Source organism: Lactuca serriola, chromosome 9 (assembly GCF_051521515.1).
Source record: "Lactuca serriola cultivar US96UC23 chromosome 9, Lser_US96UC23_V15, whole genome shotgun sequence".
Lineage (NCBI taxonomy): Eukaryota > Viridiplantae > Streptophyta > Magnoliopsida > Asterales > Asteraceae > Lactuca > Lactuca serriola.
The window spans coordinates 67,093,984-67,115,503 of record NC_136416.1 but is presented as its reverse complement, the minus strand read 5'-3'; the positions used below and the strand labels follow the sequence as shown (position 1 = coordinate 67,115,503).

General features: G+C 40.5%; 1 protein-coding gene across 1 annotated transcript; it reads left to right on the top strand.

Moving 5' to 3' along the window:
- Positions 1-233: 233 nt before the first annotated feature.
- On the top strand, positions 234-1,260 carry LOC145075787 (uncharacterized). The gene is made up of 2 exons (XM_079021902.1): positions 234-825; positions 890-1,260. Exons 1-2 carry the CDS (start codon positions 234-236, stop codon positions 1,258-1,260), a joined length of 963 nt encoding a protein of 320 aa, XP_078878028.1.
- The last annotated feature ends 20,260 nt before the right edge of the window (positions 1,261-21,520 follow it).

The following is a 21,520-nucleotide window of genomic DNA, read 5'->3' as shown; positions in this document are numbered from 1 at the left end:
TTAAGAAAATGGATACCAACCGCTTTCAATTCTGTTTTGTGGCTTTAGGTTGCGTGGTATAACATATTTCTTTTATTGAGTTATATAATATTTCATGGTAATGTATCTCGATTACTTTTTACTTATCACTAATATATGTTTGTTTTTTTATGCAGATTCGTACCTTCCTTAGGTGCATGATACTGTTAATATATGTGGGTTATTTACCCCTAATTGGCAACTATCTAACAACAATGTACTTCGTAGTGGCTTTGGATGGAAACCATGAACCTCTACTCTTAGCAATTGGCTTGGGGACCTTAGAGTGTGAAGAATCGTGGAGATGGTTCATGATGAAGTTAAAAGAGTTTTTAGGTGAGGATACAGAGGTTGGTTTCATAAGCAACCTATGTGATAAAATAGACTTTGCTGTTCATAGTGTCTACCCAGATTCGTATCATGGATATTGTCCTAAAGATATAGCCAGAAAAATACGATATTCTGTCGGACATAATGATACTGAAGTCGAAAAATTGTTTTGGAAGTCATGCAATGCGTATAGTGTTCATGATTTTTATTTGTGTCTAGAAAGGTTGCAAAATGCCTGTAGGGAACCACCTTTTTGCACCTTGCTTAGGAGTCCAATTTTCTGGCTTGACGATATAGCAATTTCAAAATGGACACGATCATTTTTCTCAAAAGTACGTTACAATGTTAAATCGATTGACATCCCTGAAATGTTGAAAATTCTATCCACATCCACACGAGAGTTTTCTATAACAACGATAATTGAGTTAATCAATACGTCGATACAAACAACATATGTTGAACGGGCTGAAGTAGCAGGTAACTTTATACTAATATTTGGTTTTTCCTTGTATTATTATTTTAAAATTAACAAATATTGTAGAGAGATTGTCTGGTGGGGTGACCCCTTATGTTGAGATTAAGCTTCAAAAGCGGATAAACACATCTTATAATTGGGTGGAAAAATGTTTGTATGCGGATACATTTGAAGTCAATAACAATTTTTGCACCAACAAAGTACAATTTGAACGTAGGGTATGTAGTTGTGGGAAATGGCAAAAAAACGGTATACCATGTGGCCACGCTATAGCATGTCTAAGAACCCGTACGTCAGAATCCATTCACAAAATGGTTGATTATAAATTTTCTGCTGTTGTGTACCGTGTTGCATTTGAATCTGAGTCGGTGAATTCTGTACCATCACATGTGCACTGGGAAATTCCAAATGAATGGGTGGTCCTGTTACCTCCCTAAAAGAAGTAGTTATTCATGTACCCCGTTTGCATTTTATGTACAACGTTGCATTTTATGTTATGTTATGTACTAGTTATGGGTTAATGTTTTAATGAATTGATTATGGATGTCTAATCTTAATTCTTTTTTAACTGTCATTAAGGTAACAACATACATCAAAGTAAGGGAGATTTATTAAGTACTGAGAAAACACACGTACAAAAACAAGCAACGAAACTAACGAGGGACATCATTTAAAAGATTACATGCATCTCCATGGGTAAACTCTCTACCATCAAATTCGAAACGATATAGTTCCAAAGCCAGCTGTATGAGAATCTCTTCATCCATATTCTCATGTTCATTATCCAGCTCGTTATAAATATGTTGAAAATGCTTGACCTTTTTTTTCAAATCCAAAAACTTCACTTTGACATCTCTTCTTCTTCGATATTGAGTACGCCCCATATGATGGTGAAACAAATGACAGACACGAGACCAAAATGATCCAGCGCGAACTTCTGGCGGACCTGTTGGAAAATCGTCCTCTACAGTTACAATCCAAGCTTGAACCAAAGCGACCTCCTCTTCGTTGCTCCATCTAAGTGGTACGGGTGAGTCCATAGTTGCAAGGGGAAAAATTAATGCGATATAATTAAATAGGGTATGAGCAATTATTTATAGCGACTCGTTATTTTCCCAGCGCAATGGCTTGTCAACTCAAGTAGCAGTGTATTGTGTTGTCATTCGATGCAATGGTTTGTCAACTCAAGAAGCAGTGTATTGTGTTGTCATCCAGATGCAATGGCTTGTTAACTTGAACATTGATCTGTTGTGTTCTCAGTTAGTACACTGCGTTCTTCAGTTAACTTGGACTATGAATTGCAGACATAATAAGAAGATTTGACTGCGATATTGTGTATAAACTACTATAAACAGAATTTTAGTTAAAACAACATTTTAATAACCGATGTTACAATTATTCGTATATTATTTTTGAATATTTACTCTTTTTATTTCACTAAATATGAGTTCACTACCATGGAGCAATGACGAATTGGTTCTTACACGTGCATATATTCATGTGTACGAGACTAGCAAGTTGAACGATCCAATGTTTTGGACTCGTTTAACCAATATCTTCAATGCTGAAAACCGAATGACCACAACAAACAATCGTGATGAACTGGACACCTTAGCAAGATGGTATGAAATGAAAACTGAAGTTCTATTATTCAACGATCTTTATACCAAAATTGACGATGCCCGTTTAAATGCTTTTGAGGACGTCATCTTGGAAGCTGCTAAGGAGGAGTACAAGTCATTGAGTGATGAATCCGAATTCCAGTTTCAAGCCCCTTGGAATATTTTGAAATATGTCATGTTTGTTTAATATGTATTTCTATTTAATAGGTGTGTACTAGGTTATTTTCGTGTATTACGTTTGTATTGTAAGCACCTCCTCTGTTTAATTATAATAAATAAATGTTGGTTGCATTAGTGTTAACGACAATATACAATACATTACTAACAACATATCCATGAACCATTAAACTTTAAACATTACAAATATTCCAACTCTACACCTTAAACTTAAAACATGAAACTAACAACCATTAGCCGAAACATTAAACTTAAAGCATTACTACAAACAAAGCATTTAAATAAAAAACATGTCCATGGGTTATTTATAACGTAAAATAGAGCACACTACATGAAATACTTATTATTTTTAACAACCTTCCAAACGTCTTCATATTCAAAGTCTCTGCCTTCACGCTCCAAGATGTAAAAATCATTAACAACTTCCAAGAACTCTTCCTTGTCTCGACAACAAACTCTAGTACTTTTTGCATACTTACACGCTCGATTAAACCATGTGAATTCTTCCTTTACATCCATCCATTTACTAACAACATCTGATTGTTGTCGTTGTTGTCCTTCTCCCATCTCATGGTTAAACAAAGCTGTTATGCGGGTCCATTCATCACCTACTAGGCAATGCAGGGGAGCAAGTAACGGTACACCCTCCTTAACACTTAGCCAGTATCGTGTTAGAACCAACACCTCATTTGTCGTCCATGGTCGTTCAGAGTTGGGACGAGGTACTTCATTCAAAGAACTTGATGCATTCGACGACATTTCTTATAATACTAAATACAGGACTATGATTTGGTTAGTATAGCTTAAGCATCTATTTATAATAATAAATATAGGGCTATAATTTGGAGGTTACTGCAGTGACTTATCATGTCAAACAGTCATTTATGTCTTGTCACTAAAGAGTTTGACTACGATTTGTAGGTTACTACAGTGACTTGTCTTTAATGTGTTGTCATTTCAAAGTTTCACTATGAATTACAACTTTGACTATGAAATGGTGGCATTTAGACTATGATTTGCAGATGGAGTAGTATGTATAAATACCACTTATAGCACCACTTTATTATAATCATGACTTTATTATGAGTTCCCCCAAAAATTGTGAAATTTGCTCATGCAACGAAGTAGATTGTTACTACTGTGATTCAGTCGACCCTTTTTTTACACCATCTTCATCAGGCCCATATATGACTGATGACAATTTTGAAGAATTGAAAAAGGCTGAAGAACAACAAGAACAGGAAAAAGAGTCATCACGACTTCTCACTCAATGTGGTAATGAAATTGCATGGGAATGAAAACAAGCTCAAAAATGGATAGACCTCAAAAAAACGAAATCAAAGAGCATGAAGAATGTATAAAAAAACTAAGAAGACAATCAAAATGACTGAAAAATGGATTGCTGAGAAGGACGAGCAGATCATACACCTAATGGAGCAAAAGGATCGTTTGGAAGATAAAATTAGAATTAGGGATGACTATACAACAAACAAGAAAGAGAAGTATCCATTGCAGTTCCCTGAGTTTAATAATTAGTTACAAAAATGTTGTAACGTTATCATGACTTCAGTTCAGTTTGTTGTTTATTTTAAATAACATTTCTTGTTATAATCCGCAAACTAAATATTATAATATAAATGCTTAATTAATTGTTACAATCTAGAAACTAAACTAAAATATGAAAGCACAACAATGTCTTGTAAGATTTAATAAAGAAAATTACAATATATAAAAAGTTAACAACTTTTCATTTCAAGGTTGTTTTATATCAAAATAAGCTTCATAGGTTTGTGAGCAACTCGCTGAACCACCAATATTAAATGCCATTTCTGTAGTAGAAATTGTTGTGCGACGTGCTCCACTACCGGACACCCTTCCAGTACAATTGTTTCTTGTGTGTCCTACTTGACCACATGTAGAACACTCTTTTCTAATTGGACCCTCGCCTTGGGATGGAATGCGGTCTATGTTTCTTGTCCTGCCTGGATGACGTTTATTCATTATAGGTGGCTTAACAATCATCAAATCATCGGGGATCTCCCATTCAGATGGCTTTGGCAGAGGGTTTATTGATTCCTCATATATTTTCCTCAGTGTTTCAGTAAAGTAAGCATTTAATGCATACCTCGAGCAGTCTTGGTAATTGTTGACTGTTAAACATCTTATGACATGACCACAGTGTATTCCATCAAGTTGTCAATGCCTACATGTACATGTCATTTGTTGGAAATCAACTATCACGTTTTGTGCCCCCTTTTTGACCTCGCATTTCGTATTTGAGATCATGCGAACATCCCACTTACTAAATGTTTTTTTGTTTTCTTTAACAATTTCATCGACCCAAGGGGTAAGTGTTGTTGTTGCTTCCGCTTAAAAAAGATACAAAATAAAGAAGTTAAGATCAACAAGATTTATTAAAACATTAATATTAAAAATTAAAGTTTAACTTAATACCTGCAAAGTTACGTCTTTGAAACCACCACTGTTGCATTGTTGCACAAAAATCGATCAACATAAGTATCGGCACCTTACGTGCGTGTCTAGATAATGCATTTATAGACTCCGCACTGTTGGACGACATAAGATTGTATCGATTCCCTCTAAAATGCCCTAGACCAAGTTTCTAGATTTATACTTCTTAAGTACTCCCATACTGGTTGTTTTTTCATTCTCATAACTTCCATGGCAACGTCAAATTCATCAACTGTGTACGCCCTACAAGCCTCCCAAAAAATTCCTTTAACTGTGTTACTCTTCCCGAATCTAGATACTATGTTGAAATACAAATGGACACCACATATTCCGTGATGAGCATGAGGAAAAATGTTGGCAACGGATGTTGCTATTGATGGAGACCTATCAGATATAATTGTAAGCTCCTGCATATTGCCTATGCAATCACTTAGTTTTTGAAAAAACTATGTCCAAGAATCTGTACACTCATTTTTGCAGATACCATATGTAACCGGTAATATTTGGTTTTGTCCGTCCTTAGTAACTGCAAGTAGCATGGTTCCTTTGAACTCGCCCTTTAGGTGGGCTCCTTCTACTACAAGGGTCGGTTTATAGAAATTGACAAAAGCGCGTACCTACAATACATTGTATATCTATTAAAATACAATAAAAATATCTGGAAAAAATAATAAAATATTAAAATACTAACCGAACAACCAAGTGCGACGTACAAAAACTCAAAGCGATCATCACCATCTGTTTTAATATGTATCACAGTACTCGGATTATGTTTGGCAAAGTTGTGGAAATAAGTCGGGAGTTTGGTAAAAGAATCCTCTTTCGTATCCCTTAACGACAACAATACATATTGCTTCACACGTCATGCCTGATGGTATGAGATATTGATATTCAATTGAGCATTCATATCATTAACAATATCTTTTCCCCGATAAACTCTACTATAATCTTCAGCCAAAACATCAGCAAAATATTCACCAAAAACATATTTGTTTGCTTGTCGATGATTAGGTTGCAAAATTGTTGAAGAACAAGTGTGTACACCAATAAATTTATTCACTTGGAAAAGTCCATCAGAATTTTTAATTACATTTGCTCTTAGTAACCAAGAACAGTTTTTCGAAACACACACAACCTCATACCTTGATTTGGTGGATCTACTTGTCCTCGTCTGAAAACCTTCTCGAAGACATATTTTACCAATACACTGCTTTAAAAGTTCTTTGTTCGTAAATATACTCTCACATTGAATCTTTTGAAGATTGATGTCTACCATCTGTGTTGGGATTTCTTCATTAATATCAACTGGACATTCTGGTAGAGGGGGCATACCATAAAAAAGGTTATCGGGAAACTTAGCTTTGACCTCATCACCCAACTCATCTCCATCTGAATTGCTTTGTACGTCGGTTATATCTAAACATACATCAGCAACATCAACATAATCCCTGTAAACATGCTTTTTGTCATCTTTTTGACACATACATTTTTTTTCTTTTTACTTTTATCTACTACACGCTTATTCAAAACTTTAACTTCTTGTTCAGGAACATCAACACAACGACCACCCACGTCATTAAGATATGTACCAACATCATCATCACCAACATATTTGTAATTCTCAGGATCAACATAGTTAATAGGTGAATAACTAACATTAACATTTTCAGCAACACTATGAAATTGAGATACACTGGGAGTATTGAAAGTACCTATTGGATCGTTGCTCCCTTTATAACTGCATACATTACCAACCGGCTGATTTCCACTATCACCAGCCTCATTAACCTCATCTCCTTCATCAACCACAACAAACGCTTTCACAGCCCTTCCTCCGCTACATTTGATTACATTTATCAACATTCTAACATCCACATCTTCAACTATAGCTATATAATATTTTAATTCAGGATGATGAAAATGAAGACTAATTCTATATTTGTCTAACAAACCAATTTTCCTTCTTACCAAAGATACAAATTCACTATAAGTAATATACTCAAAATGTAACACCCGAGATCAGAAAGGTCAAGAGAAGAAAGGAAAAACTCTAAGTTAAAGAGGGTTGACTCGTCGAGTCCAAGGAGGAACTCGGCGAGTCGGAGCGGGATCCGGGTGTAAAGCAATTGACCAACTCGGCGAGTCAGGTCTGGGTTTGGAAACCCTAATTTCGGGACTTGGTACCCTATTCAAGCATCTTATTCTCTTTCCTAGGGCTCAGTTGCGGCCCTATAGTCCAGAACCAGAAACCCTAAGCCTCCATTGTTGCTCATTCAAGCTTTCTTGTCATTTTGGGTGGTTTGAAGGAAGAAGGAAGAAGGCACAATTTGGGGATTCAAGAATTTGCAGTAGATCCAGAGTTTGTGAGGTCTTCCAGAGCATTTGAAGGTAATGAGTCGTGACCTTCCCTCTTTTGCATATAGATCAACCTTTATCATGGGATTTGGGACTTTTAGGACAAGTTTATGGGCTATTCCGAGTTAGAAGCCCAGATCTGAAGTTGCTACTTCAGATCTATGTGTATCTTGGCCTGGAGAATCAAAAAGCATCAGTCTATGGGTTGATTGTTGAGCCCCTTTGTCTCAAACCCTAGTTTATGGTGAATGGTGCCTAGATCTCCTTCTCTACACGTAAAGTTTGCAACTTTACGTGGGGAATAGGCTTGGGAAGGGTAGATCTGCAGTATGGAGTCCATGCATGACTCAAAAGTCCTCTGCATGTATGGAGATCTGAATAGACTCGGCGAGTCCTTCGAGTGGACTCGGCGAGTAGCTTGAAGATGAGGATGAACTCGACGAGTGGGATGAACAGCCCGTCGAGTCGGATGAAGTTAAGCATGAACTCGGCGAGTTGGAAGAACAACTCGACAAGTTGGTTGAAGATTGCCTTGGACTCGGTGAGTCTATTAGTGGACTCGGTGAGTCAGGTCGCGAAACCCCAAACCCTTCGAGTTGAGACTCGAATCAGTGAGTCGGGTGGTGACTTAGCGAGTTGGTCAGGACAGGACTTGGAACTAGTTGGACTCGGCGAGTCATAGACTGACTCGGCGAGTCGAGTCGCGAATAGAAAGACCCTGAGCATATGAACTCGACGAGTAGGGTTGACCTGGAAGGTTGACTTTGACCAGGATTTTGACCTTGACCAGAGTTGACCTAGTTGACCTTTGGAGGTCAGTTGGACTAAGTGTTATGTGGATATTGACAGCTCGGAGAGCTAGAGGAACAGCGGTTCAGGAGATTGTCGAGTAGCAGGCAGAGATTTATTAGCAGAGCTCAACAGTTTAGGTGAGTTTCCTTCCAGTAGGAACGGGGCTAAAGCCACAATGCCGACCCATTTAGCTAGTAGCAGTTTCCGGATTTTGATCTGATGTAGTATTTAGTATGTTTGATGCCTTCGTGGCTCAGACAGGAATTATGTGTTTTGTGTTCCGGGCCATGGCCCGATGTAGTAAGCAGTATATGTGTGTTCATGCTAGTTGATATGTTTATGCTATGTTCTGTTCAGTTAGTCCAGACTTCGGTCCGATGCAGGGGGCAAGGCCCCAGTTAGCCCGGACTTCGGTCCGATGCAGGGGACAAGGTCCCAGTTAGTCTGGACTTCGGTCCGATGCAGGGGCAAGGCCCCAGTTAGCGCGGACTTCGGTCCGATGCAGGGGACAAGGTCCCAGTTAGTCCGGACTTCGGTCCGATGCAGGGGGCAAGGCCCCAGTTAGCCCGGACTTCGGTCTGATGCAGGGGACAAGGTCCCAGTTAGCCCGGACTTCGGTCCGATGCAGGGGGCAAGGCCCCAGTTAGCCCGGACTTCGGTCCGATGCAGGGGACAAGGTCCCAGTTAGTCCGCACTTCGGTCCGATGCAGGGGGCAAGGCCCCAGTTAGCCCGGACTTCGGTCCGATGCAGTAGGCAAGGCCCAGTACGTGCTTTATATGTATTGTATGGTATGTGGTAGTTTGGGGGAGCTCACTAAGCTTCATGCTTAAGGTTTTCAGTTTTGGTTTCAGGTACTCGATTTTCAAAAGAGGAGCTCGGGAAGATTGCAGTGCACACACCATAGTCAGTTAGCCTGGGAATGTTTGACTCTGAGGATGATATGTTTTGATTTAATACTCGAGAAATTATGTTATGACTTATGAAACGGTTTTTATAAATATGAATTTAGTAATGTTTTAAAAGAAATTTTTAGTCGTGATTTTTGGGTCGTTACAAGTTGGTGTCAGAGCCTTGGTTTGAGGGATTCGGGCGCACTCCCGAGTGTGTCTGAACTCAAACTAAGGAAGTGGTATAGAGTTTTCAAAGAAAAACCATGGTTACAAAAGGATTTTGAGAAAAGAAAACAATTTTAGATAAATTATAAAGAAAAGAGTTTTAGAAAAAGCGAAAAGAGTTTTGAAAAGAGAAAAGGGTGTGGTGCATGCAATCAGCCGAGCTCAAGTATGTACTCCCAAATTACCCATACAAGTTATGTTATGATTATCAGTATCAGTTTCAGTTTCAGTTTCAGTTCCAGCTTCAGTAGAACAGCATGCTAGAATAGGACTAAGGATCTAGGATGATGCCTTATGTGTCTGCTTTATGTGTTCAACTCGATAAGGATTTCATGCTAGTAATGAGTAGACAGTAGCAAGATAGCCTGTGTAGGTTATGCCTGATAGTTTGAGCTTAGCATTGTATGCTAGTGCAGTTTCTTGTTATGAGAATAGTTTTGCCTGAGTATGTTTCCTTTATCCGAATGCTGCTTGCTTTGTGCTTTGTGGGACTCTGAGTGATGGGAGTTAGCCGTTAGGTGAATACGTCACGTCACATGTGATCAGGGTTGAATAATCTCAAAGTGTTGGATTTGGCCCTATTGCGCAGCTCTCGTCTGAGTCTAACCGTTGTAGGGACGAGTCTTTTACTCGAAGGATTATCTGAGCCTCGTCACATGTGATGGTATTCAGGTGATGGCTAATTGGCATTACAAGGAGGCCTTCAGCAGCTGAGGACTGGTTTGGGTGGAGTCGGAGGTTCCCTAGGGAAAGCCTAGGATGGGAGTAGCAGAGATCAGTAGAAGTGATTTGGTGGAGTTGAGGTAACTCTTGAGGAAAGTGCGGATAGATGTGGAAGGTAGTAGGGGCCCATACTACTGAAAGCAGAGGATCCGTACTTGATTCAAGAGGGACCAAGACGAAACCAGGGAATGGTGAAGTGAGTGAGAAATCCCTCAGCAGTAGTGTGTAAATTGATCAGGAATTGTTATATTTTCAGCATGGTGTCATTGCGCGAGCTACCAGTTAGCAGTTCAGGCGTCGAGGAGGAATCTGGCTTAGGCTTTAGAGCCGGGCAGCTTGATGATCAGAAGAGGGATTTCATTTCTACAGAGATCACACGCAACATCATTGATCAGACTCCGGTGATTTTCGGATCGGTTAGAGAGGCCATTGTGGAGCTCATGGACTGTCATCTTGAGGCCTTCAGGGCCGGGATAGTTTCAGGACAGATTGGAGCTCGTCTAGGTCCCGAATCTTATGGAGTTCAGGGATCCATCAGGGAGGGGGATCCCATTTCTAGTTTCTGCCATCAGGGGACAGGAGAGAGTGGGGCATCCTGTCTCCAAGAGAGACCTTTGTATGATTGGATAGTTGAGGAAGTTTCGCGAGCCATTCGCGAGGATCTGCCCGACATGGTCATGAGGATCACTGATAGATTGATCGAGAGGCTCCAAGATCAGACAGTTGTTGTTCAGTCAGCGGGCAGGGAGTCAGAAAGGAAGAGGAAAACGGATGAGACTCAGGTAGCCCCAGGTTCGGGTAAGAGGCCCAAGGGTTCGGATTTGAGGACGAGGAACTATCAGAACCGCAGTCGGTGCGGGAAGTGCGGGAGGACGCACATGGGTGTGTGCAGGCGTAGAAGTGGTGGCGATGCCGAATGTTTCAGGTGCGGCCAGAATGGTCATTTTAGTAGAGATTGTGTTGTTACCTTTGCCCAGGGACTTGACCCGATATGTTTTCATTGCGGTCATAGAGGCCACAAGAAGGCTCACTATCCGAGTTTGTATACAGACGGGCAGGTGCCAGCTCCTGCCCCTGGGACTTCGAGAGACCAACGGACGTCAAGGTCAGGCAAGAGCGCCTACGGCTCGGAGCCGAGTTTTTCGGTAGATTTCAGCAGGGATTCGAGCAGCACTGAGTGATGGAGGTATGTATCTTTGCTTTTCTGTCATCTATTATTGTTATATTGTTGCATTGTTATCAGTAAGTTGGAGTGTTGAGGTATTCTAATACCTGCTTGTGGTCGAGTTTTATGCCATCTGCATACCTTGGAATTCGAATGGTGGATTGGAGGTCGTTCCCTCTAGATCAGGTTACTTCGGATACAGTAACTGTACCATGTATGTGTAAGATGCAGTAGTGCCTTACTACTTGCGAAGGGTATTAGTCGAGTAATGATCAGTTATATTTTCAGTAGTGATAACCGAGAGTTTTTTTTAGTGGAATAGCTAGCGGTCAGTAAGGAAGTGGGTTGGGGAAGTGCACCCCAAAGGTAGGTTCTCGGGATATAGTCCTTAAAGCAAATGCAATTAAGGATCGAAGGGTGCTCAGTCAGATAGCAGGAAGGGCGCGGATCTGGTAAGAGTTAGTTGGAGCGTTGGCAAGGATAAACGTCGGCAGACAGCATATCGCCCTTTTAATGAAAGGAAGGATGGAAATCCTTTCGACCAATGAGCAGTAAGGATCTAGTCGAATCCAAGTGGGGGAGAACCCTCCGAGTATACAAGGATAAGAGCCACATAGACTCAGAATGAGTGCGCGTCCTCTGAGAGGATATGTTAGTAGCACAGTGATCGATGGATCGAGAGGTTCAGAACTGGAAGTTCGAGGACCTTCACAACATTTAGTTCATGTAATCGAGATGGTCAGAAGCTGGTGGAGAATCCTGGATTGGAGGACCACCCGTAGAGGCTCAAGTGAGTCGGAATAAGGATCTTGAGAATGGATAGCAAGAGATGCCTTCGTATTAGTAACCAGTGGCAGAGTCAGCATGTAGGATTGTGTAGATTCAGGAGTTGGGAGTTTGGAAACTTCCCAACAATAGCTTCTTGTATCCGGATTAGTAGACGGTTGGTTTGGAAACCAAGCCGAAGAGTTCCTCGGCGAAGCGCTAAGTATATCAAGGATATAAGATGTCGAGCATGAGACAGTATTCAAAGATTGAGGGTTGTTTTTGTTGGATAAGGTGTCTAAGTCCATAACTATTTCTGGTATGTACTTGACCCGACCCGGCATGGTCCATTTGGGTTGCATGGCACCATGCAATTGGATAGACTAAATGAGAGAAATAACACTTGGAGATTATTAATATATTATAAGTTCTAATATATTAATAATATTATTTGATTAGTTGATCAAAGAATTAATTTGGAATTAATTAAGTGATCAAAGGATAACTAATTAAATATATGGGTTGATTATGTAAATCATCCATATCTTGTATAGTGGGCTAAGAGGCTCCATGGATTATCAAGTTGGGTTCTACCCATAGGATGCTCCATGGATGCTCCATGGGAGTTACAAACCCATGGGTCATGGAAATGAAGAGTCATGACACATTAGGGTTTACATGGTGTAACCCTAGATGTGTCAACACTATATAAGAGTCCCATTCTCCACAAAATCGGCTACACTAAGAAACTAGAGGGCTTGGCCGATTTTGAGAAGTGTGTGTTATCTCAAGAGTCTTTCCAAGAGCATTTGGTGTTGTGTGAAGCATTTGAGGCATCACACTTGGGGTGCTAGGCTCACAAGGTTTCAAGGAACACAAGCAACAACAAGGTAAGTTATTCTATCTATGATTCAAGTTAAAATTGTTCCCCATGTATGCTAGATAGGAATATAACCTTGGAATTCAACTTTGCATGATAATTAGACAAACATAGATCCAAGGTTATTAGGGTTGCATGTACACTTAGGAAGTGTTAGAATGCTCAAAACCCATCAGTGGTATCAGAGCCTAGGCTTGTTTGTTTGTTATTTGTGCTTAAAAGTTGAAGAAAGTCGAAAATTCTGCTGTCTGACTGATGGACTCGGCGAGTCCATGGGGAGGACTCGTCGAGTTCATGTGTATCTTCAACCTACTCGGCGAGTAGGGTCGACAGAGTGCAGAATTTTGACTTGAGTTGCTGGAAATGGATTAGAATCATTACCCTAAAATGTTTTGGTACTTGAAAACTTGTTTTAGAAGGTGTAATGTCTTTTCTAACTCATTTACAACAACTAGTTATCAAAATTACAAACATTAAATGTGATTTTGATTCTTGAAAGTGTTCATATTCATATTCTTGTTCTTATGATGTTTAGATGATCATAGGAATTATTTGTAACCTATGTGGTAGATTAATTCATGATCATAATGTGTTTTAATGGAGTCCATAACTTGTCCTCAAGTTATGGAAAACCAAAAGTCTCTTGGATTAAAAACCATTAAAAGAACACAAGAGTTAGGAAAAATGAAAAGTTCTCATTTTATTACTCTATTAAACTCATAAGTTACAAGAAATGAAAAGTTTTGAAAGTTTACAAAACTTGACCTCAAGTTTTGGAACAAGTAAAGTTAAGTTAAAACTTTAGTTCCAACCCCTAGAATTTTAAAAGTTAAAATTCAACCCTTATACTTATATTATTATGATTTAATAATTATATATATGTATAAGAACAAAGTCGTCTTACCGCTAGTACGCCTCATTCACGAAGCCGGTCTATAAGGTGGGTATAAGGTTGTTGCCTATAAAATGGTAACTTAATGGGTGTCCACTCTCACCCACCGCTTGCTTGACCGGTGGAGGGTCGTTAGCCGAACGGGTAAGACAAGGACTTACAAATTCTCATTCTAAGTATGATGAATATTATAAAGTAACTAAATGTTTTATTAAATTCCCAATCTTAGTTACTTTAGGAAAAATGTGAATAAGGTGCTATTCCATGAAATTACACTTTACACTTTGATTAAGTCGTTGGTGGAGCGTGTGTGGTTAACCGGCACACTAACTTGGACTTAACAAGGTAGGTAAAGGGTGACTTAGGGTTTATTATAGTATCGATGGAGCGTGTGTGGTTTACCGGCACATCGATTGAGTGATAAACTTTAAGGGTACCAAGTGATTTGCATGGTTACTTCACACCTCGTTTTGTGATCCTCGGTATCCCGGTCACAAAACTTGGAGGGCACACTCGAGATTGAAACATGCCTTTGAAAAGTTCATTGAATCTCAAAGAATCTAGGAATTTCTAAGAACCATTCAAAAAACCTAATACTTAAATATTGCGGTTTTCGTGGTGGAAATTGGTGAATCGTCATTCACCTACCTTTCAAATATGATATAGCTTAGATTACGGCATACCTCTTCTAAGTTATATTATATTGTGATTGGATCCTAGCCTTAATATTACATTTGGGTGTTTTATTAAGGACTCTCTTATATCTAAACTAATCGTGTTCCTTTTTCTTCAGATGTCTTTCAACAATGCTTATGGCTCTAATCCTAATGGCTCCTTTACCCTTATGAACTTGTGTGGGAAAGTCACCTTTGATGGATCCAACTTCAATGAGTGGATCAGAAACATCAGAATGATTACCCGCTACGAGGACAAAGAATATGTCCTTGACAAGGAGCTTAAGGAGATTGATGAGACCACTGCAACTCCTCAGGAGATCGCTGACTTTCGGGCACATGAAAGGGATGCTACGAAAGTGGCTTGCATCATGATGGCCACGATGACAGCGGAACTCCAAAAGTCTTATGAGGATTTCTACCCTTATGAAATGCACCAAGATTTGATGGAAAGATACCATCAAAGTGCAAGACAAGAGAGGTATGAAATCATCTGCTCCATGATAACAACCATGATGAAGGACGGGGAATCCGTCACGAGCCACATGCAGAAAATGCAAAGGTATGTGGATCGTTTGCTGAAGCTTAATGTGAACTTCCCGGAGGATCTTGCAATAGATATTATTTTGCATTCCTTACCATCGTGCTATGATCAATTCCGCATGACATATCACATGAACAAGGAAGAAGTCACCCTCAGCAAACTTCAGGGACTTCTCAAGACTGCAGAATCAGGTTTTAAGGGGAAGTCGGTTGCTATCACTCCTACTCAAAACTCTACTCCGGTTCTGGCAATCGGGAAAAGTCAAGGGAGGAAGAGAAAGAGCTCTTCTAAGGGTACCAAGGTTCAGACCCTTGATGGCTCTTCTTCAAGTGGAACCAAGAAAGGTTTCATTACTCCTTCTTCTGACCCAAAAGAGGCTGAATGCTTCTATTGCCATGAAAAATCTCATTGGAAGCGGAACTGCCCAAAATACCAGCAAGATGTGAAGGATGGGAAAGTTAAACCCAACCATGCAGGTATTTACACTATCATTTCTAATAACTCACCCCATTCTAATTCTTGGGTCCTTGATACTGAGTGTGGTATTCATATTTGTTGTGACTTGCAGGGACTAAGAAGAAGTGAGGATGTGGAGCAAGGAAGGATAAACTTGATCATGGGGAATAGGAAAGCTATACCTGTTACCAAGATTGGAGTTTATACTTTATCGCTAAGTAGTGGGTTTAGTTTAGATTTGAATAAATGTTGTTACTCGCCAGGAATGGCAAGAAATATTATTTCCTTTCATGCTTTGTACAAACAAGGGTTTACCTTTTCATTTAATAATGAAGTTGGTTCTATTGATGCTTTCTTTAATAATGTTCTTTATTTTAAAGCATTACCTTGTGATGGTGTGTATGAAGCTGTATCTGTTGTAGATAACTTAGGAAATAATGTTTTGTGTATTGATTCTACTAATAATAACTTGGATAAAGCATCTTTATGGCATTGTCGTCTTGGACACATAAGCAAGAAACGCATAGGCCAACTCCAAAAGGATGGAGTCTTGGAGTCGTTTGACCTAAAGTCAGATGATAGTTGCGAATCATGCTTACTTGGAAAAATGACAAAGTCACCCTTCACAGGTTCGTGTGAGAGGGGTGAAGGTTTGTTGGACCTTATACACACGGATGTGTGTGGACCTTTCAAACATGCCACAAGGGATGCTAATCGTTATTATTTGACTTTTACTGATGATTATAGTAGATATGGATATGTCTACTTGATCAAGCATAAGTCAGAGACTTTCGAGAGGTTTAAGGAATTTAAACAGGAAGTCGAGAATCAATTGGGCAGGAACATTAAGATGCTTCGATCCGATCGTGGTGGTGAGTATCTTAGTTCAGAGTTCCTCGACTATCTAAGGGAATGTGGGATAGTCTCACAATTGACACCTCCCAGGACACCACAGTTGAATGGTGTGGCTGAGAGGCATAATCGAACCTTGCTAGATATGGTTCGTTCCATGATGAGTCGAGCTACGCTACCAATCTCATTCTGGGGGTATGCCTTAGAGACTGCTGCCCATATTCTTAATTTAGTCCCTACAAAGAAAGTTGCCAAAACTCCTCACGAGATGTGGACTGGTAAAGTACCTAAACTAGACCACATCAAGATTTGGGGTTGCGAGGCTTTCGTGAGACGCGAGACTCATGATAAGCTCGAACCTCGAAGCGAGAGGTGTATTTTCATCGGTTACCCACAGTGATCCTTTGGTTACCTCTTCTACAGACCTAGTGACAATGTGGTCTTTGTAGCAAGAAGAGGAGTCTTTCGAGAAAGAGAGTTTATAAGCCAAGGAGACAGTGGGAGGCAAATTGATCTTGAAGAAATTCAAGAATCAAGCGGTGAAGGAACTTCAAACTCTAGCCCTCAACTTGAGGAGGAAACTCCTGTTGAGCCAATTGACAAATCTGTACCTCTGAGACGTTCCACGAGAGTTAGGAGTGCACCTGAGCATTACTATGGATTCCATATTACTGCAGAAGGTGAGACACTTATTAGTGATGAAACACTAGTAAGTAAAGATGACCCTAACAGCTAGGAGGAAGCCATGGCAGGCCCCGAGTCTGCTAAATGGAAAGAGGCTATGGATAGCGAGATACAATCCATGTATGATAATCAAGTTTGGAACTTGGTTGAAAATGTACCAGGTCGTAAGACGGTAGGGTGCAAATGGGTCTTCAAGAAGAAGACCGACATGGATGGTAAAGTACACACTTATAAGGCTAGACTGGTTGCAAAGGGCTTCTCTCAAATTCCTGGAGTGGATTATGATGAAACCTTTTCTCCAGTAGCCAAGATTAAGTCTATTCGGGTTCTGTTAGCCATAGCTGCATTTCATGATTATGAAATATGGCAGATGGATGTCAAAACCGCTTTCCTTAATGGAAAGTTGGCTGAAGATGTCTACATGAGTCAGCCAGAAGGTTTTGTCAGCAGCAAGTACCCTAATAGAGTGTGTAAGCTTGAGAAATCCATCTATGGATTAAAGCAAGCACCTCGCAGATGGAATCTTTGCTTTGATGAGAAGGTCAAGGAATTTGGCTTTACTAGGAGTGAAGATGAATCTTGTGTGTATGTCAAGGCTAGTGGGAGTATAGTTAGCTTTTTGGTATTGTATGTGGATGACATACTACTCATAGGAAACGACATTCCAACCCTGTAGGAAGTAAAGTCCTGGCTTGGGAAGTGTTTCGCTATGAAGGACCTTGGTGAAGCTGCCTATATTTTAGGGATAAGGATCTTGAGAGATCGGAGTAAAAGACTAATTGGACTTAGTCAGAGTACCTACTTGGATAAGGTGCTGAAGAGATTCCGCATGCAGGATTCCAAGAAAGGAGAGTTACCCATCCAGAGTAACACCAGATTGAGTAAGACACAAAGCCCTAGCACTGAGGCTGAGATAGCAGAAATGAGTCGAACACCTTATGCTTCGGCTGTAGGATCGATCATGTATGCTATGACGTGTACTCGACCCGATGTAGCCTTTGCCCTGAGTATGGTTAGCAGGTATCAGGCGAACCCTGGCAAGGCACACTGGACTGCGGTAAAGAATATCCTCAAGTACCTACGAAGGACTAAGGACTGGGTCCTTACCCTCGGTGGGAGTGATGACTTGAGAGTAGTGGGGTATAGTGATGCTAGCTTCCAGACTGATAGGGATAATTTTCGCTCTCAGTCGGGCTGGGTCTTTACCCTAAACGGAGGAGCAATTTCTTGGAAGAGTTCCAAGCAAGAGACAGTGGCAGATTCTACTTGTGAATCAGAGTATATTGCAGCTAGCGAGGCAGCAAAGGAGGCGATGTGGCTGAAGAACTTCATTGGAGACCTTGGAGTTGTACCAGCTATTAAAGAGCCAATGGAAATTTTCTGTGATAGTGAAAGTGCTGTTGCCTTAGCCAAGGAACCAAGGGATCACGGGAGATCCAGACACATCGACAGAAAATACCATTTCATCAGACATCAGATCGAAGAAAGACTCCTCGTGGCAAAGAGGGTATCATCAGATGAGAATCCGGCAGATCCCCTCACAAAGGTACTGACTCGGGTTAAGCATCTTCAGCATGCTCGGAGCATAGGGCTGAAGGATGATATTAGATTTAGTAGTTAGATAACCTCGAAATTTGTAAAGTGTAATTGACATTTGATGATGAATAAAAAATGTTTTATTTATGAGTAAGGTGTTGCTATCTCTTGTCGATCGTTTACTATATTTCTTTTGCATGTTTTGACTTCCAGAATAATTTTGTTTGGTATAACATATTATTCAAACCTCCACAGTCGGTCATATGTCGGAAGTAGGTATGAATCAAGACTGTCATGTTTGGTTGTAGAGGTCTTGGACAAGGCTACAACAATCATGAGTGCTCATAAGTTCTGAGCATTGGACTCAACCCACGCTCACTGGAATCACTTCATGGAATTCTATCTCGAGTGATCGTGAGACGGTAATATCATATAAGTCTTCAAACCTAGAGATATGATTTGTTACTTACAAGTTGGTTATGCATTGACTGTACGAAACCACATTGGTAACTCGATGTTATAAAACGTACTTTTGTGTGTAATTCAATGAGTGGTAGAACAAACATATGAGTCGAAGTTTATCTGTTCCTTCTTGGATTAGAAGCTGATATCTGGGCCCCTCGATGATTTTGTTTTGACCCATGTACCGGGCCCGGTCAGAACTAAGTTGATGTGTTCAATTAAGTTCTATGTTAAACAAATCGGAAATCGGGAAACAAATGTTGGACAATAAGCAAGACAGTGTTCCATGTATTTGTCCGGCTAATATCTAGAACAGAGGATTATATGATCACTTATCTTAAATGGCGTACCATCATCTTCTCAGTTCCGAGAAACCTTGAAAAGAGCTACGATTGCCGATCGGTTCCTGAAGTCATACTTGCAGTAATAGTTATTAGACTTATCCAAGTGGGAGACTGTTGGATAAGGTGTCTAAGTCCATAACTATTTCTGGTATGTACTTGACCCGACCCGGCATGGTCCATTTGGGTTGCATGGCACCATGCAATTGGATAGACTAAATGAGAGAAATAACACTTGGAGATTATTAATATATTATAAGTTCTAATATATTAATAATATTATTTGATTAGTTGATCAAAGAATTAATTTGGAATTAATTAAGTGATCAAAGGATAACTAATTAAATATATGGGTTGATTATGTAAATCATCCATATCTTGTATAGTGGGCTAAGAGGCTCCATGGATTATCAAGTTGGGTTCTACCCATAGGATGCTCCATGGATGCTCCATGGGAGTTACAAACCCATGGGTCATGGAAATGAAGAGTCATGACACATTAGGGTTTACATGGTGTAACCCTAGATGTGTCAACACTATATAAGAGTCCCATTCTCCACAAAATCGGCTACACTAAGAAACTAGAGGGCTTGGCCGATTTTGAGAAGTGTGTGTTATCTCAAGAGTCTTTCCAAGAGCATTTGGTGTTGTGTGAAGCATTTGAGGCATCACACTTGGGGTGCTAGGCTCACAAGGTTTCAAGGAACACAAGCAACAACAAGGTAAGTTATTCTATCTATGATTCAAGTTAAAATTGTTCCCCATGTATGCTAGATAGGAATATAACCTTGGAATTCAACTTTGCATGATAATTAGACAAACATAGATCCAAGGTTATTAGGGTTGCATGTACACTTAGGAAGTGTTAGAATGCTCAAAACCCATCAGTTTTTGAGAAATCAGGATGAGGAATTACTAGCGGGACTAGAGACAGTCAGGATGTCCTCGAGATAGTAGTAGTGTTGTAAGTCTGCGGGGGTAGCCGTAGCATTCACTAGCAGTCAGATAGTAGTAGTGTTGTAAGTCTGCGGGGGTAGCCGTAGCATTCACTAGCAGTCAGATAGTAGTAGTGTTGTAAGTCTGCGGGAGTAGCCGTAGCATTCACTAGCAGTCAAATAGTAGTGGTGTTGTAAGTCTGCGGGGGTAGCCGTAGCATTCACTAGCAGTCAGATAGTAGTAGTGTTGTAAGTCTGCGGGGGTAGCCGTAGCATTCACTAGTAGTCAGATAGTAGTAGTAGTAGTAGTAGTAGTGTTGTAAGTCTGCGGGGGTAGCCGTAGCATTCACTAGCAGCCAGATAGTATTAGAGAGAGTCGTAAGTCCGCGGGTGTAGCCGTGGCCTTATTCGGATTGGTAGGCAGCATGAGCGCGTTGTTGGGCGCGGGAAAGCAGTAGTTTACACCCATTCGGGTGCAACAATGAGGATATGGGAATCCATGGGTTAGATTTCGGATTTCCAAGTATTTCAGTTATGAGATCAGAGTAGTAGTGGACCGATGGGGTTCGGGCATGTTAAGGGTTACCTTCAGTCTGGGAGCCGTCGTGTTGTTAGTCGCAGAATTTATGATGTCAGGATGTGACGTATGGACCCGATTGGTTGGATCGGAAGGATGTTAGAGCCATAGGGACAGGATAACTAGTGGAAACTAGTTCCTGAGAAAGATTTCGTTCAGAAGTCGTGGGAGCGACTAAGTAAGGAGTCCTTTGACTCCACGGTTGAGTTGGAACTCAGTGTTTCAGGCAGCTTAGTGTTTCAGCCAGTTCAGTGTTTCAGGCAGCTTAGTGTTTCAGTCAGATCAGTGTTTCAGCCAGTTCAGTGTTTCAGGCAGCTCAGTGTTTCAGTCAGATCAGTGTTTCAGCCAGTTTAGTGTTTCAGGCAGCTCAGTGTTTCAGTCAGATCAGTGTTTCAGCCAGTTCAGTGTTTCAGGCAGCTCAGTGTTTCAGTCAGATCAGTGTTTCAGGCAGCTCAGTGTTTCAGTCAATTCAGTGTTTCAGGCAGCTCAGTGTTTCAGCCAGTTCAGTGTTTCAGGCCGTTCAGCGTTTCAGTCGGTTCAGCGTTTCAAGCAGTTTAGAGTTTCAGGCATGTTCAGTATTGCAGGCAGTTCAGTGTTGGGAAAGTTTCAGAGTTTTGGACAGTATTAGTAATTGTGTTGGAAGGCAAGTGCTGGCGATATAGTTGGTTGAGTTGAGA